This window comes from Lygodium microphyllum, chromosome 22 (assembly GCF_053477565.2).
Source record: "Lygodium microphyllum isolate KBCC chromosome 22, Lygodium_microphyllum_v1.1.10, whole genome shotgun sequence".
NCBI classification, from domain to species: domain Eukaryota; kingdom Viridiplantae; phylum Streptophyta; class Polypodiopsida; order Schizaeales; family Lygodiaceae; genus Lygodium; species Lygodium microphyllum.
The window spans coordinates 42444069-42463341 of NC_141156.1; the positions used below are offsets into that span (position 1 = coordinate 42444069).

A 19273-nucleotide genomic window follows, 5' to 3' on the forward strand; every position below is an offset into this window, starting at 1 on the left:
ATCAATGATGTAGTTAGGGATCGAATCATAACTGAGATCATTTGCAGACCTTGAGATCAGCTACAGCCTATAGTCACCACCACGTTTTTGTGTACCTAGTTCTGTCATATTTGGATTTCTTTTCTTTCTACCAATGCAATGACACTAGAGATGGCTTTACTCTAGCATAGTCCCATCGTAAAGTTATTTAGCATTGTTTCATAGGCCACTTACTTATTTTAATCTTATCTTCACCTTACTAATGAGATGACATTAGACATGGATGTACTTTAGATTTTGTCTCATAGGCCACATTTTTTACAGAGAGTTCTCTCTCTCTCTCTCTCTCTCTCTCTCTCTCTCTCTCTCTCTCTCTCTCTCTCTCCATGTACACACAAGCATGCTCTTCAAACGATTGGAACGCAAAAAGAAGCAGAAATACTTGAGCATACTAGAATTAGAAATATATTCCATGTTCTTGGGACAAGACAGCAAGAGAGCATGGAAAAAGAAGCATGAAAGCCAGGCACCTATATAGATTACCAGACCAGATGATTGGCATGAATATGCTTATACACTTTATGATGTTCTTGGTGAAGAGCCTATGCCACTCCCCTCAACCTCAAGACCAGCAAATTGCAATTTTTTCATATTTTAAAAAAAGTGAGGAATGCCATGTGGAAACTGAAAAAAGCCCAAGATCATGATGGTTTAGTAGCAAATTACTTCATGCATGCTTGTGATATCTTGGCACCAGCACTGACTCACATCTTTAATAGGGCAGTCTATGAGGGATTTCCAACTAGTTGGTCAAACCATATTACTATGCCGCTCTTTAAGAGTGGAGACCTCGCGCTACTTAGTAACTATTGAACTATCATGATTGGACACATGCTCGCCAAAATATATGGCTCTATTGTGGAACAACTATTGAGTGAATGGGCCAAGATGCATGGCCTGAGATCAAAAGGCCAAGCTGGTTTCAAGAGGGGTTAAACAACTCTAGACCATATCTTTACATTGAGGGCAATCATCAAAGAAGACAAGGCATTCAAGAAAAAGATCTACTACTGTTTTGTGGACTTTCGCAAGGCTTTTGACACAATGCCATGTGCTACACTCATGAGAAGAATGAAAGATATTGATGTGCCCGTAGAGATACAGTGGAGTTTCTATGCCTTGTATGAGAAGTGATAGGCAGATTACGGATACCTGAAGGCATCTCACATATAGTCAATATAGCACTGTTGGGGTGAAAGAAGGTTGTCCACTTTCAGTGACACTATTTGGGTTGTACATAGATGAAATTTCAGAATATGTGGACAGGATTGGTGGGGCGGAAACCAGCCTAGCTAGAGTGTTGATACCATTATTGCTTTATGCGGACAATATTGTACTTATATCTGACTCACCTGAGGGACTAAATAGGCACTTGGATGCATTATCAGCTTTTTGCAAAGATAGAGACCTTAAGGTGAACCTTGGGAAAACTAAAGTTATGGTATTACTTCAGCTACTTGGGTGACAAGAGCTAAGTGCTAGTTTACTTTTGATAGAGAGCCAGTGGAGATGATCAGACGGTATGTTTATTTGGGGGTCACATTGAAGGGACCACAGTTCTCTTGGAGAGAGAGATAAAAGAGGCTCGTTTGGCAAAAGCATATGCAGCCTTAAGTGCATTGGTGAGACAATGTGCTTACATACAATTTCATGAACCATGTAGCAAATTGTGGCTTTTTGACACCTTGGTTACACCCACACTCCTATATGGGGCAGCTATTTGGGGTCCAAGTCTCTTCCACATGAGGAGATAGCCTTTGGGAGATGAGGATGGACCAGAGAAGGAATACTATGACGGATGGGAGTATATGGAAAGACCACTGGTTACGATCATCTCACGTGTGATACGAGCGAAGAGCTTGGCCTCACATGAGATTATTAGAGCTGAGTTGGGAGCATCACCCATGGTGGTTGAGGCCTTGGTCGAGGCAGTGACTTTTATACATAGACTATGGGAGCTCCCCAAAGATAGATACCCACGGCTAGCCCTAGCCTCTTCTAGACAGCTACCAAAGCAGATGGTGGCAGACAATGTTGCTATGCTCAGATGAGTACATGGATGAGTTTACATGGGTTGCAGATAGACAGACTACCCCCTTTGACTATAGCTTAGATTGCCCTACACTTGACCCAAGCCAGTTAGAGCTGAACCATGTGATCAGAGCAAACATACTGAGGTTAGATATGGAGAAGACTTGGATCGCACCCTCCTCCCCCCATGGTACGAGGATGACACACTACCAAACCCACTTCCTTCAGGTATCTGAGGATGGTTTCTTCACCCAACCAAGTTACATGGATACACAACTACCTCATGGATTGCACATAGTTATTGGTCAAATCCGCACCTCATCGTAGCACCTAAGGATTGAGACAGGGAGATGGGAGGGCATACAGACAAAGAAACATATATGTCCACTATGTGACAGAGAGCCAAAGACAAAGGAACACTACATCTGCCAATGCACGGGATATTATCTATTGCCATATTCAACAAGCTATCATTGAGGTATACATTGTCTTTTCAAATTTATTTCTTCCAAAAGTTTAAATTTTGAATTATAAATTATAACTTAATCTTGATTCCTGGATGCCTCTCTCTATCTTGATTCTTGAATGCTTCGAGAATAAACTCTTCTCTATCTCTCTCTAAGCATTGTAATTTGTGGTTATAGGTGGGCCTTAGACTCCATGTGCAAGTCATTGTTTGGACTTGCTCATGGAGATCAAAAATCTCAAGTGGGTGAAGAGGATGGTCCACAAAGCTACATGAATTGTCACTTTCTTCATTGTAAAGGTGAAGGTGCTTTGCGATGTAACACGAGCATAGCATACTAGAGTTAAAGAAGCCTTCTTCAAATCATTTTGCTTACATATGGTTGTTGCTCAAGTGCCTTTATGAGGTTCAATGTCCTCTACACCATACAATGATGTTTGCTCTATGAAATGAGTGGAATGAGCATGAGACAAAGGAGGCCAAAGCCATGCACCGCTTATGCCTCAATGAGTAATTTTGGCACTCTATGGAATGAGTGGAATGAGCATGAGACAGAGGAAGCCAAAGCTATGCAGCGCTTATGTTTCAATGAGAAATTTTGGCAAAAAAGTCCGAGCTATTATTATTGTCATGACTCCCTTTTATACGGTTTTGCATATGAGTAATTATGAGGGTTCCACCATGGGCCTTCTCATTCACTTCTTTAGAGTGGCATTGGTGGAGGTGTGGGCTTGCATAATGAACATTGAGACACAAAGTGCACGCGTTCTACAACTAGTAGAGAGGTAATGGGTATGGATACATAAGCCCATCCATCGTTTTGCAACATTGGTACATCTTGCCTACAAGTTGCCAGTGGTCATGGACAATAAAGAGCTCTGTTCGAGCCAATTTGCATATTGACTCGTATGGTCCTTGTGGATGACCATAATGTAGTGCTGGAGGAGCTAAGATTCTATGCATATTAGAGAGGACATGTGGCATTTGCTTCTTCCATTGATTGGAGAACAGTCTCACTTGTAAAGCCTCTCTTTTGGTGACACAAAACTTTGGATATGCATTGGAGACTCTTCAGTCCTTGGCCATGAGAGTCCTTGCTTAGGATCGCTCTTCAGACGCATGTGAGAGAAAATGGAGTACCTATTCTCTCATTCACATAAAGATTTACAATCGGCTTAGCACATGACAATTACAAGGGCTAGTCTAATGCTTATGCATGATGAGAGCTATGATAAGCATGGGTAGTTCAAAGCAAGTAAACACCATAAAATTTAAAATTTGTTATTTTAAACTTTACAATTTAGTATTTATAATCTTATGTGCGTTATGTAGGTGAATGTTGATACATTGAAGTTGATAGGTGACTCTCTTCCGAGTGTACATCAAGAGGTGGAGGAGGAGGAGATGATCTTTGCGGAGCTCTATAGAGAGCTTATAGTAGAAAATACTCATGACACTTGCATTCAGCATACTCATGGGCAAGGAGTTCGAGTAGGTGGCAGCACAGCATGGTCATTCGGCGCCCTCCGACATCGAAGGGTGGTTCGAGTGACTTGCATACATATATGAGGCGAGGCTCTAGTAGCTCCCATCCCGTGCCTCATGATGATATCCCCTCCCCTTGTCTACACAACCAATGCCTAGGGAGCCATTATTCAATGATGAGGTGGTGGTTCGAGTGGCTTGTATACATATGTGAGAGGTGAGGCTCTAGTAGCTCCCATCCCGTGCCTCATGATGATATCCCCTTTCCTTGCATACACAACCAATGCTTAGGGAGCCATTATTCAATGATGACGGTAACCTCATCAATGAGGTTTTTTTTTTTTTCAAGTAAAATGTGGCTAATTATATTATGAAGTGCACATGCTTAATAGACTAGTTGAAGCTTATGCAAGTCACAAATTCATCATGTATACAAGCCTCTCAAGGTGGTCTGGGGGGGATGGGGGCAAGAAGCCTTGGAAGGGGGGTGTATCTCCATTTGGGGCTGCCCGCCTACATCGTGAAGAACAAGTCATGGCCGCCCCAAGTGAGCAAAAAGTGAAGACGAAGCTCCTAACAAGCTGGAGACTCACCCTACACCTGGTCCCAATGGCCGCGGAGAGAGTGGATGATGGAGGTCCAAAGCTCTACCAAAGTCACATATACTGAAAGGCACTCCCCGCCAAAAACCACTTGACAGCGTGCCTTCCAAATGTGCCATCCTGTAAGACTCCCTATGATCTCTCATACCTCTAAGCGCTCTGGTGTGGGATCCAATACTTGGTGGCTGGGTAAAGCCTCCAAGATGACCACTACACAAGACCCAGCCTCGATGAGAAATCGTGTCCTACATCTCGACCTCTTAGAAAAGGTGACAGCCCTAGCTAACTGCGTGTCAGCAAAAAGCCCCCCATGAGATACATCCAAGGCTGGGTGCCACACGGTAAAGAATACGGCAGGCTCCTCTCCATATACGAGCTATGCCACCTTGCAAGTCCAAAGGCAGTGCTTTGGAGTTTCGAAGTGCTAATGTGGGCAGCGTTTGCAACCTCCATCCTGCTGCATCTAAGCCAACCAACTACCAATAGCCAGAGACCCCCATGTGCCAAAAGCCAAAGAAAATACGATACCCTCCTCGGTCTCCAGTTGTCCCACAGGCAACACCAGAAAGTCCAACAAAAGGCATTCATAATGCTGTGCTCCGCCTAATATCTGCTACGCGAACACCCAATCCATGTCCTCCTACATCAATACATGTCTACCAATCCTAACTATGTACTCCAAGAATCTCAATGGCTTCTTGGCTACTGCAGTGGCCAGCCATAGCCACTCTCCAGCTTCCCACTCCAGCTCATCAAGTGGCGCACTCTCCCATATCCAAAGGTGCCACTCCTGAAACTCCTCCTAGGGTACATAAGGGTCTATTCACTAGGTCTTCCCCTGGAGTCCAACCACACAAATCCTCCTCCAAGGAACGACAACAATCTCCTCATCCTATTTCCCTTTTTAAAGAACCAACTATCCCCCCATCCTGCATGGTGAAGAAAGTCCCATAGGGGGCACTGCCCACTCTACCTGTCAGTTGTAAGGGGATACCTGCTGGTGAGAATCTAGCAGCCCACACCTCACCAAGATCCACCGGCTCTCGGATCAGGGGATCTAGCCAGTCCTAAGGGATCGTTGAGTCAATCTCTCTCCTCACCTCAGCTCCTCGCTGACAACCTAATACCCGCTGCAACACCTCCTGATCCACCATCCTGTACACCTCCCGCCACGTCCTGATAGTACGAGCAGGGCCAGCCTCCCAGCGAGCCCACTAGATGTAGGGGCGCTCACCAATTTGTATCCCACCGTCCCAATCTCTAACCTAGGTGTTCCACACCACCGGCTGGCGATCTATCTCCTCCTGACATCCTAGGGGCCTCTAAACTAGGGCCTTGCGAAGGCCTTGCCACACACGAAGTAAGCTGTGGAGAAAGGAAGATGTGGGTAGTGTGATCTGGCAGTCCTGAAGATCCATCTCAAGGATGGCCTCCATCCACCGCCAAGCCTTGGTCTACACTCCTAGAGACCCTCCTGCAGGACTTTTCAGGTCAAGGATAGCCTCCATCCACCACCAAGCCTCGGTCTACACTCCTAGAGACCCTCCTGCAGAAGGACTTTTCAGGTCTGCCCACCTAGTGTGAGACCATGGACCACTAGCTTGCCCAAAAGGGCCAGGCTCTGGAACTCTTGGTCGATAATCCCAAGCCCTCCCTCAGACCGATGCCGAATGATGGTCGCCCACACCACCTTGGCCCGGGAATCCCTGGAACCGTCTAAGCCAGCCCATAGAAAATTTTGCACTAGGCGGCATAGCTGAACCACACAAGACGAGAAGCACCAACAAGAGGCAATGCACCAAGCCGTCGCTAGGACCTGGTTGACCACCAGGGCTCGGCCCGCTAAGGAAAGGCGGCTAGTAGGTCAGCTTCTACCTAATAGAGTCAAGAACTAGAAGAAACTATTGGGCAAGAGTGATGTCGAGTCCCACCTGGAACCCCAGATATCGGACGGTCTATCCCTTGCTCACCCATCTGAACCCCAAGTGGACACCCCACTCCATGCTAAAGTCTAGATCTGTAAGAAAACCAACTGACTTTCGCAAGTTGATTTTCGCTCCAGCTGCCGTGCAAAATACCTCCAGAGCTACTCTCACTCTCTCCAACATCAGCTCATCATCCTCTATATAAAGAGCGGTATCATCTACATACTCTGAGTCCAGCAGCTCAGTCTCCTTCCTCACCGAAAGGCAAAGGCCACGTAGCCCTCTCACACTTGAGCGAAGGAAGTAGGACATCGCCTCCTCAAAGAGTAAGAAAAGATACGGCGCAAGAGGGCAGCCTTGCCGGACAGATCTCTCTCTCTCTAGTCGAAACTCCTCCCCCCTCTTGCCACCAATGAGAACCCTGCTAGTGGCCGGTTTGTAAAGTGCAAAAACCCCACTGATCCATACCTGGGGGAAGCCCAACCTCGCCATGGTGCCCTCTAAGAAGTCCCAGTCAACCCTATCATAGGCCTTCTCAAAATCCAGGAGTACTACCAATCCTTGACCATTGTGTTGAGCCCACTCGATTGCCTCGAAGAAAGTGAAGACATTGTCTAGGATGCTCCTATCATGGACAAAACGTGTTTGGGTGTCATGAATGATGTCTGGAAGCAGGGAGGGGAGTCAATTACCGATCAATCTCCACTGGGACAGCTCCAACCGGTCTCCCCCTTTGGGGAGGAGACTGACAAGACTTGCTGATAGACTCCCTGGCATCTACCCTGAGCTGAAATTCTCCTAAAAGGCCAGTACTAGGGGGTCCTTCACTACCTCCCAGTAGGTTCTGAAGAAGGCCTTAGAAACACCATCCTCTCCTGGGCATTTCTGCCAATCCTGTTCATGGAAGGGCCTCAGCTAGCTCCTTCTTTGTGAAGGAGTCTAGGAGGGAGCGTCCCATCTCCTCTGTAAGGGACAAAATGCAATCCCAGACGTGCTATCTACAACAGTGTACTCTCGTTGAGACTGCCTCCTACTGAAAAAGTTGTTTGTAGAAGTCAATGTCAATCTCCATCACCTCATCTAGGCTAGAGTGAATCCTCCTGTATTGATCACCAAGGCTACGAATCTGATCTCTTGAGGTGCAAGGCTGATGCACCTGAAAAAACTCCCTACACATCGTGTCCCCCTTCCACACCCAAAAGGCTACTGAAGTACGGGAGAACTTAGAGCACCTATCCTCAAGAACGGCGAGGGCTGCCCGTGCGCGCACCTCCTAAATGTGGAGAGTGGGACCCCCTGGTGCCTCTTGGAGTAGTCTCTGAGTGGCTGCTAGGTCTCACCGGAGTGCTCTCTCCTCCTCCCAACACTGTTGCCTGGCCTGTAGGGCTACCTCCTAAGCAGATCCTGCTCGACTCGGCTAAGACCTCTACAACCTCCTCTGCGATCTAGTCCACCCTGGCCCACTCCCTAGTCTAGAGCTACTCAATCTACCTCCTCACCTCCTCCTTGTAGATCAAGTTAGGGATCCGACAAGATCGCGTGTCAAGGACTGAAGCGGGAGCATCAAGTGTGAGGAGAACGAGGCAGTGATCAGTGGTGCCAGCCAACTACCCTACCTGGCCTCCTTGAGAGCACCCCCACTCTTCCACATAGAACTGGTCCAGTTGCTCCAAACGAGCTCCGCCAAGCCGCCTGTATCCTCAAGAGAAATCCAATGACCTCTCCCTCTTGTGAAAAGCTAGGTCCTGCCGGTGAGGAGAAGATATGGGTGTGTGAGGCTCTGATGATGATGATGATAGTGATGGTTCATCATAGGCCTCTCTCTTTTTTGTATCATTGATGATTGTATCCACTATGATCCATGTATCTACTAGTTGTATATCTTGTTGCGCATGTGACCGTGAGGGCCTAGGCTCTACCATATGCCAATTTTGGCTTTTAACCTCATGTATTCATCTTATTTTGTAATGCCATGGCTATCTTTACTTTAAACATGTATTCTATCATTTATAGTTTTTTCTAAAATCAATTTTTCTTTTTGTACTAATATTGTACCGTACCTTATAAAATTATAAGGTACCATTTAGTACCGCACTATATCATACCTTTCGTACCTGACAACTATGGCATCATCCCAACACAAAAACCCAAGCACAAGTACCGGACAAGAAGCATACCTTGTCATACCCACCACCGCAACATGTGCACCTTGTGCACACTGCTCTCATTGGGAGGGTCCCATACCACCCTAAATAAGATAGAAACGTACTTGTCAAGTGTGGACCATCACGATTCCATGAGCAAAAGTGGCTTCATGCACATAATCAGATCTAATGCCAATTGCAAGTTGACTCTCTAATACCAATGAAACATTCCCCTAGGATCCAACCTACACATGAGAAACGACACAAACCATATCCACAAAAAAAAAAGGGACTGGACATCAAACTCACCTCCCAGCCATAGAGCCAAACACCCAACCAATCTACAATCTAGAGATGACACCTCAAAGGCCATCACTCTATTTATGGGCAAGCTTTGTATTTGGTGCAAACCAAATTGGCAAGAAGGCATCGACTGAGGGTGTGCACGGGGCTGCACTGGAGTCCATTGGTGATGGTGATAGATGGGCTGCAATTTCACAAGATTCACTCACTTTTGTTTGTGATGCCAGAGCATCCTAAGCTCCTTGTTCAAGCCCTTGTTGCAGTGGTTCTGATGCTTGGGGAGAAGGTGTATGGGGAGGGGAGAGGGAAGCACCTTGGCTAAGACAGTGGACAAAAGTTGAGAGGATAGAAGGGGAGGCTCACAGGCTGACCAAAAAACTGGGTGGTATAGCTGTTGCTAGGCAGCAAGAGTTAATAGCAATGTGTGAACAGCATGGCAGCAGAGAGGCAGTTGGGCAACAAGAGTTGCCAACAGGCTGTAAGCAGCAGGTCGGTGAGAAAGCAGATGCGTGTGGGGGTGGGGAGGGCATTAGCGGCCGGATGGCGGGAGAATAGCTGGTTGGCAGCATCAGAGAATGACAAATTCAGGAGCAGCAGGGCGGCATCAGATAGGCCTGGCAGAGTGGGGGGGCAATGCTGTCTGGAAGGGATCAGACATTGGGAGCAGCATGGCAAGATGCAGGAAGAAGATGGCAAGAGGCAGGCAGGGTGGAAGCACACCTGAGAGGGGCAGTGTTAACAGGCACAACAGGGCCCCAGTTCACAACACAGCTCATGTCAAAATTGTGTCATAGCAGTGGCCTGAGGACCGCTTGCAGCCAAAATGAGACTTTCCATCAAACTTACCAGGAACGTAGTCTTTATGATTGCCTTTGGCATCAGTTTATGATTCTTTATGATTGTAGTCATGAGGACTGCTGATGATTTTATCCAAGGAAAAGAAATTGAAAAATCTTTTTGTTTTGCTTAGCTACGTGGGATCGTTTCTTGTGCAGGTTTTCTTCTGACCAGTATGCAGTTGATGACTCTCTCCCTTTTATTTCCAATATTTTGCTTGCTAACTTCTTCAGCCTACTGGGAATATTCTGTATCCTTTGCATGGTTCAGGTCAGTTAGAGATTTTTCATTCTCATTGCAGAAGTACAGTTCCGATGTGTTTGCTCAATAACTGTGTTCTAATAACAATTTTGGTTCATGTGACAGTGGACATTTCTGCTTCTTATTGTTCCCTTGAGCTTTTTCTATCTGAGTTTGCAGGTGTGTCTCTCTCTTTTTGTAATACTTAATTGTATTAATTATTTAAAAAAGTACAAGATTACAAGATGCAGGGTGTCTCTAGGCCACCATACATAAACCAGATACACCAGATTCAGCAGATACAAAAGGGCAATAGTGCAAGAGGCATACCAAGGCTAGACAGGCCGCTTCACAAAGGATCAAGAGTTTTTACAAGATTTTGTTGCATGGGCCTAGGCCTTTGCTGCCAATGTTTCCAGTACACCATCTTCAAAGAAGTCTCCCAGTACGGCAAATGGATCGGATCTCTAATGTTCAGCCTATGAGAAAGAAGGCACGTCTGTAGAGTGGGAGGAAGAACTTGGATGGATACTTGTGATCCCATGGAGTGCCGACAGGGTGACTCCAAGGAGGAGCAGGCAGATGCAATCAAGCGAGAGGCCAGGTAGAGTCAGTCTTCAATCAAGAGGGCAAGGCAAAGTGTCGTAGATGAAAACCTTAGGCAGCCTCTCTCTTCTTTTTATAATAGGTAGTTCTATTAATTACGGAAAAAAGTACAAGATTACATGATGGAAAAATGCAGGATGACTCTAGGCCATCGTGCATAAACTCATTACTCAACTCTCTTTTACAACCAGCATATGAAAGGGACACCTAAAGTACAAAATCAGGGCAAGTGGACTAAAGAGACTGCTCGACGCCGAGGTACCAAACCCTCTGCAGACAAAGTATCAACATGCTGAATAAGATCAAATTGCCACTGATAAAGTCCTTTAAGCTTGGCCACATAATTCTATGTGCCCGAGGCAGCATCAAAAAGGAATGCATTTTGTGTGACCCAAATATGCCAACTGGCCCAGAATCTGAGAAAGTGAAATAGAATCTTGATGTGAGGTTGCAGCGGACCGTGATGCTTAGGCTTATAGAAAACCCAATCAAAAGGACACATCCTAGCACCCGCCACAGCATGCCAAATGTCAGAAAGGAGAACCCAATTTTTTTGGACAAAAGGATGAGATAAATCGGTGACGAGAAGACTCCATAGCAGTAGCACAAAAGAAGCAATTTCTATTGGAAATACCCGGCAGCAAAGGACTGAAGCTAATGGAGAAAAAGCGATGACCAAATATCTTGCTTCAGAACATCCATTGCAAGGGCATTCCAAGCCTTGGTTTCTAGCATATCCATGAGGGAATGCTCTAGGGTAGACTGGGAAGGGTCAACGCACATATTAAAATCGCCCATGAGCAAGCCCAATCTACCCAAAGACAAAGAATCATGAAGCTTATTCCGCAAGGCTTGACAATATGATGAGGCATTGTGCGCATAAAGTCCCACAAGCCACAAAAACCTGTCCTTCGAAAACAATTTCCACCACTATAAAGGGGCCATGCACATCATTCTTGATAAGAACAGGCTGAAGTTTCTCATGCACCACCGTAAGGACACCAGTGAAGTGCATTGCTCTGCTTCCCACATAAAAAAGGCAAAAACCTTGACAATCCAAAGTGTGACTAGTTTCATTATGACTTTTGTGCTCAATAGTACACAACACATCCTAGGAATTCTCATGCAAAATACGCCACATGTCATGCTACTTACTATGAGAACAAATCGTGTGAACATTTCAAGTGGCTATCCGCATAATCAAAATCAAAATCATGTAGGAGGCTTCCCACACCTCGCTTGGACCTTATGTGCCAAAATGCCTCAAGAACTCCATCCAAATATGCCAAGACCGCAAAAGCATTCTGCCTTGGACTAGTGGACTTTGAAGTGGAGTGGTCAGATCCATTCATCAGGGCTGAACATAGGTATCTCAATCCCACGAGATGATGACCTTGCCTGTGTGACCAAAGGCAAGGCGTGTGGGCGGATCCTTGGGATGTTGAGAACATACAACAGCGCCTTCCACTTTGTTCTAAGCAAGGGAAGACAACATCGTCAAAATGGGGTGAGTGGCCAAGGCAAAGAACAAAAGACTTAACGGACAAGCTCGCCTAACCAATAGATGAAGGGGGAAGGGTGTTGTGACACCACAATTTCTCTCTCTCTCTTTTTTTTTCGTAAAAGGTAATTGTATTAATTACGAAAAAAATACAAGATTACTTGATTACAAGATACTTGATGACACTAAGCCATCAGGTGAAGAAGTTCTCTCTCTCTCTTTCGCTCTCTTTCTAATTACAAGAGACACGAGGGCCGTAGGCCAACGTGTGGGAAATCCCTGTAGTAATGCACTAAAAAAGTTACACCAATCATGGCAACGACCCAGAGGCAATTGCCATATGCCAAGGATGCAAATCCTCCCGAGGGAGCAAGTCGGAGTGTCGGATGAGATCTAGCTGCCAATGCAAGAGAAGCCTGGCAATATGGCGCGGTACATTAGAGGCCGAATCAAAGAGAAAAGCATTGCACGTGGTCCAAATGTGCCAGCATCCCCAGTATCTGAAAAAGTGAAATAAGATCTTCATATGCAACTGTGGCGGTGTGGGATACTTCGGGCGCACAAAAACCCAGTCGAAAGGAGTTAGTGAGGACCCCACCACAATGTGCCAAATGTGCGACAAGAGTGACCAGATATTCTTGGCGAGCGGGCAAGAAAGAAAACGATGTCGGGCCGATTCCGCCGTTGTGGTACAGAAGAAACAATTGCCATTCGAGATGCGACGCTTGGCAAGGGCCAAGGCAAGAGGAAGACCACCAATCATTACCCGCCAAATAAAGACCTTGCATTTGAAAGGTGCCTTATTCAGCCAGCCCTCCATCAGTGTTGTCTGCCACCATGACAGCGATTTCCGCAGTCCCCAAACAGTATTAGCTTTCTCACCCAGCCATTGGTGATCCTGAATGAGAAGATGATACACCTGATTAGTAGACGCCTTTTCCAAACTCAACTGGCCTGCAAGGTCCCAGTCCTGCCAAGGGCGATCCACAGCCAGGGCAGGAAAGGGTTGCCTACCCTGAAGCTCCGACAAAAGCTTTCCCTATAAATCACGGTATCCGCGCGGGATCTTGAAAAGTCGCCTAGCAGTCCGAAACGATACGAGGACATTGCGAGTGGCAAGGGTAGCATCCGCAACCGACGTCACACCTAAACGGGCCATGTGGTTAAATCTCAGTCTGAGCTGATGTTTATCTTCCCATGAAAGTAGTCTCGATACTGCCAACAATTCCAGCTGAAAGGAGTTAGTCTGCAAGCGGTCCCCTACCGGGTGCCAACGGGCCTTTTGGAGCACCACTGTCCAAGAGCCGACCAAGTGCAGTAACAAAGAGGAAGAGGGACTGGAAAAACGGGAGTCAGCATTAAGGACATGCCACCAGGAGGCCCGAAGCCGGGTGTTACCATGGCGGAGCCCACTGTCCTCAAGAAAATAACGGGCTATGATGGTCCACAGGTGATGATCCACACACATGGCACGAAAAAGGGACCAATGGAGAGCTAGCATATGAGTTTCTGCATCCAAAATAGCTCCACCACCAATGCGCTTAGGGATACATGTATGTGACCATGAAATCCACGAAATGCCTGCCTGCAGTGAATCCTTCTTCCATAGCATGAAACGGATGGGATGAGTGAGAGCCTTCAAAGTAGTAGGCGTCCATGGCAACAATGGCAGGAAATACGTTAGCATTGGGAGCATAATTATCTGAGCCACTTTGAGGCGGACATGGAAGGGCCACACTTGCGACTTCCAATACATAAACTTCGCCGCCAGTTTTTGTGAAATCCACTCCAGCAGATCCTTTGGCCGTACATCCACCCCCAATGGGTATCCAAGATGCCTGACAATAGAGCCACGGGAAACCACCTGGCCTTGCCAGCCTAATGACTGTAAATCAGGCTCCGTGCAACTGAGAATGGCTGACTTAAAGGCATTGATGCGAAGCCCAGAGGCCTGACCAAAAAGCGTCCAAACATCTAATGCCTTGCGAATGTTGTCCCTGTCCGCCTGCAAAATCATAAAGGTGTCATCAGCCAAAGATTGGCTAATGAAGTGCTGGCCCAAAGGAAGAGACAACCCTGCCAGCTGAGCAGAATCTGCCATGAAGGATAACATTGAAAGGACCGGGTGAGTCGCCAGGGCAAAGAAGAGAGGACTCAAAGGACAACCCTGTCTGACTGAGCGTGCAAGGACAAATGGCTCTGTAACCCCACCATTGAGCATAACTCTGGAGGAAGCCGCAGCACTAATGGTGTAGATCAATCGGGACATCCGGTACCAAAGCCCATAGCAGACATGAGATCTGCAATGAAAGACCATTCCACATAATCAAACGCCTTTTCCAAGTCCAATTAAATCAATACCACTTCCTGACCGGAGTGTCGCGCATAGTCAATAACCATTTGCACATTTAAGATATTATGCAGAATGTTGCCGCCCTTAATGAAACCATATTGGAGGGGATGCACAATAGCGGGAAGGTGCTTGTGAAGCCAATTCGCCAGCACTTTGGAGTAGATTTTATACATGGAGCCCATCAAAGAGATTGGTCTCCAATGTTGCAGCTTTGACGGCGAAGGGACCTTTGGAATGAGTTTGATAAGGCCTTCTTTCCATGAGGAGGGCATGACCCCAGTTTCCCAAACCTGCTGAAACATGACCACCAATGGCTTCACCAACTGCGTGGCCGAGTTCTGAAAGAATTCATTAGTGAGACCATCCCAGCCAGGACTTTTATCCGTAGGCAGGTGCAACAAAACATCCATAACCTCCTCCTCGCAAATGTCCGCCTCCAAAGTGGCTTGCATATCCAATGGAACCTGCTGGCGGACCAGATGATAGAAGACCGAGCGGGCATGCGTAACCTGGCTAGAAGGCAAGGGAGAAGAACCAAGAAGTTCCATAAAATAATTTCTGCACATATTGACAATGGTCTGCGGATCAGTGACCATGCGACCTTCCAAATCCTGGAGTCTGGTCATATTGTCGCGAGCCGGAGACGCATGCAAGGCGCGAAAGAACTTATGAGACTAGCAGGCACTATCTTGCAATGTGTCAGTCAAGTTATGCAGCTTGGCCTGCTGATAAGATTTCAACTGAAATACTTGAAGAAGATGGGCCAAACGCCTCTCCAATGACAGCAGAAAATCATCATCTGGGGAATCCAGGAGCAAGGAACGGACCAAAGCCAGTAAGTCCTCTGCTGCAGATCGACGACGGCGACAAAGCGAGGCATGATGGATCCCATACTGCCGAGCAACCCGCTGTACATTAGAGAGCAACCGTGCAAATGAAGGCAAGCCCTCAGAGGCGAAATCCAATAAGAACCTCTCAATCAATTGCTGGATATAGCCCTGAAAAATTAAATGCTTCAAATAAGAGGAGTTGAAACGTAAAGGGAGCCTATCCAGCAACTGCATAAAAGGTGCAATAGATTGTGTCCGCATCTCCAGCTGGAGGGGGAAATGATCCGACAACGCATATTGCTGCAAGACCTTCATTTCCAGCATCTCGGGAAGAAAATCGTCCCCCTGCATGATATACATTGTGTCCAGCCGCGACCAAGTAGTTGCATATTGTGCGGAATGAAAAGTAAACCCTGAAAAAGAAGGGTGAAGCCACGACCAAAGATCCTGCTTAAGTACGTGCAAAGCAAAGGAATTCCACACCCGGCTTTCCGGCGCATCCATTACCGAATGCCCTGAAGTGGACTGAGAAGAGTGAACACACATATTGAAATCTCCCATCAAAAACCCCCTTCGGCCAAGTGACATGGAGGCTTGCAAAGTGGACCAAAGATCCCGTCGGGATGCAGGATCATTCGGAGCATAGAGGCCCAATAACCATAAAATCTCTCCTTCAAATAAGACTTCGATTACCAGAAACCGGCCCTGCACATCATTTTTAATAAGTACAGGCTAATATTTCTCATGGACAATCATCAGCACGCCCGAATAGTGCGTAGTATGGGTGCCTACATAAAACAGACGGAATCCATGACAATCCACAACTTTTCCTGCTTCACCGTGACTTTTGTGCTCAACTGCACACAATACATCCCACTGGTTCTCATGCAAGACGGTCCACATGGCATGTTGCTTATAGTGAGAGCAAATGCCTCGCACATTCCATGTGGCTATCTTCATATATCTTCAAAAAAGGAAGTCAGGAACGAGGCGCCTGTTGCCTCGATTTCACCTTTTCCGCGAGAGCATCCAGGACGCCCTCATCCAGAAAATCAGCCAATACTACAAACGAATTCTGGCGACCTGGTTTAGAGGTAGAAGGGAAATCCACTGCCTTGGGAGTGGGGCGGGGATAACGCCGATCCCAGGGTGTAATCACATTACCTTTGGCATCAAACGCCAGCTTAGCAGGAGGGCCTTTGGGGCCGTCGGTATAGACTTTCCTTGGAGACTGATTACGGGGGGCAGACGGGGCCGTAGTACGCGCAGCCTGCTGTGAAGTGACCATTTCTTTTCTGCGCATATACGTGCGCACGGAATCCTGGGAAGCAGTAGGCCCACGATCCGTCAGGCCTGCATCCAACTTTTTACCTTTTTTTTTACGTGCCTCAATCCAATCAGTGCTATGGGAATCCAAACCCAGGACCTGTTGTTTGCCTTTATCCACGACATTAGGTGGCTGAAGGGCCGCCTGTGTCGGGGCATCAAGCACCTTGTCATCCTTAGGCAGCACAACCTGCGCATCCTCGGAAGACGGTTGCCTTTCAGGGCATTCAGCCATAAAATGCCCCAATTTACCACATGAAAAGCAGTGTCCTGCAAAGTTGCCCCATTTCAAGCAAAAATGCAAAGGATGCATGCCAGAACAATTGAGGCAAAGCCACGCAGGCCTTTTCCTGGCCGTGTCCCATAACATGCATAAACGGTTTCGATTCATAGCCCTGAGGCTTGGGGGAACCAGCATTGTTCCCACAACTGCTATCGCATCCTTCAACAATGGCCAATAGACCGCCGGACAATTTTCCACTTCCACCCATACCGGGCATTCTTGTTGAAGCAGACGCTGGAAGTCGCCCATAGGGCGCCATGGTACCACATGGACCAAGCGGCGATCAAAGAATAATGGCAACTTGGACAGGAGCTCAGCTCCATGTGTTTCCGATTTCAACAGCACCTCATAAAAGCCGCGAGGGCCAAGGAAGATCTCCTCAACACACTCCCCTTGCAATAAATGGTGCAACCATTGGCGAATATGTGAAAGCACTAGGATCTTGCCAGTGAAGAAAAGTATAACGGCACGGTCATAAAACACCGAGAAGGACCGCAAAACTGATTTCGGGTCCATCGTGGCTTCCAGCACATCATCCGTTCCCGCTTCAGAAAAAGATTCATTATTATGCTGGACATAATCGCCAAGCAGAGTATTGGCAAAGTCTAGCAAATGTTCCCAGTCAATTTCCTGCGAATCCACAGGATCAGAGGGCACTTGCGCATAGGAACGTTCCTGAGGACCCATTGGCTCATCAGAAGTATGCTTGGAGCGTTTGCCGGCAGGCGGCAATTCAGAACCCGGAGGCAGCTCCTCCGTGCATGGCACCATATCCTCCGGCTCCTCTGCATCGGAATCAGGACCAAGGGCTGCCACCATCCGGTCGAGAAAATCCATATCCTGGCCAGCCATACTGCTATCTTCTCGCTCTCTCTCTCTCTCTCTCTCTCTCTCTCTCTCTCTCTCTCTCTCTCTCTCTCTCTCTCTCTCTCTCTCTCTGTGCAAGTCCCGCAGACCTGCAAAATCAGGGAACCACCCGAGGTAATGGGTCAGGCACCGGTGAGGCGTCAACGCGGCTGCAGCAGCCTTGCTCGTTGACGCAAAGCAGTCAACCACAGACGGAATGCTCTGCACCGGTCAATCGTGGACGGGGCAGGCGTCACGGGGTCAGGCACAAGGCAGACGGCGAGGGGCAGATGCGAAGGGCGCGGCTCGCTGGCACAAAACGAGCGACCAACGGCGGGAGTGGCGGGCAGATGGCGGGTGTCCACGGGGCCTGGCGATAGAGGGCGCAGGTTAGGGCGACGGCGGGAGGCGCGAGACGCAGGCGAAACGGAGCGATGGGGCGCAGGTTAGGGCGACGGCAGGGGGCGCGAGACACAGGTCACGCGGGCAACGGCAACAGGTCGTGCAGGACGGGGCGATGTCAGGGGCCCCTGTCGATAGGTCAAAACGGCGGCATCATGGCACGACGCGCAGGCGACGACCCCAGCTCCATCGCGTCGAGCATTCGCTCGATTTCTCTCTCTCTCTAATCTCTCTCTCTCTCTCTCTCTTTTTTTGTAAAAGGTAATTGTATTAATTACGAAGAAAGTACAAGATTACACGAGTACAAGAGGCACGAGGGCCATAGGCCAACGTGTGGGAAATCCCCGGACTAGGGTACTAAAAAGTTACACCAATCATGGCAAGGACCCAGAGGCAATTGCCAAATGCCAGGAATACAAATCCTCCCGAGGGAGCAAGTCAGAGTGCCTGATGAGATCTAGCTGCCAATGCAAGAGCCCTTTAAGCCTTGCAATATGTCGCGGTACATTAGAAGCCGAATCAAAGAGAAAAGCATTTCGCGTGGTCCAAATGTGCCAGCATCCCCAGTATCTGAAAAAATGGAATAAGATCTTCATATGTAACGGTGGTGGTGTGGGATACTTCGGGCGCACAAAAACCCAATCGAAGGGAGTCAGTGAAGACCCCACCACCGCGTGCCAGATTCGTGACAAGAGTGACCAGATATTCTTGGCGAGCGGGCAAGAAAGAAAACGATGTCGGGCCGATTCCGCCGAAGTGGTGCAGAAGAAGCAAGTGCCATTCGAGATTCGACGCTTGGAAAGGGCCGAGGCAAGAGGAAGACCACCAATCATTACCCGCCACAGAAAGACCTTGCATTTGAAAGGTGTCTTGTTCTGCCATCCCTCCATCAGCGTTGCCTGCCACCATGACAGTGATTTCCGCAGGCCCCAAACAGCATTAACTTTCACGCCCAACCATTGGTGATCTTTAATGAGAAGATGATACACCTGATTAGTAGAGGCCTTTTCCAGACTCAACCGGCCTGCAAGGTCCCAGTCCTGCCAAGGGCGAT

At 47.7% G+C, this 19273-nt stretch overlaps 1 protein-coding gene across 6 annotated transcripts in view; it reads left to right on the plus strand.

The window, feature by feature from the left end:
- Positions 1 to 19273, plus strand: part of ABCC13 (multidrug resistance-associated protein 11) — a 257291-nt gene that overhangs the window by 190487 nt on the left and 47531 nt on the right. For all 6 annotated transcript variants that reach the window (XM_087662983.1, XM_087662984.1, XM_087662980.1 and 3 more), the window contains 2 exons: positions 9991 to 10102; positions 10199 to 10252. In XM_087662983.1, the coding sequence (XP_087519109.1) occupies positions 9991 to 10102; positions 10199 to 10252 (166 nt within the window). The remainder of the gene's footprint in view (positions 1 to 9990; positions 10103 to 10198; positions 10253 to 19273) is intronic.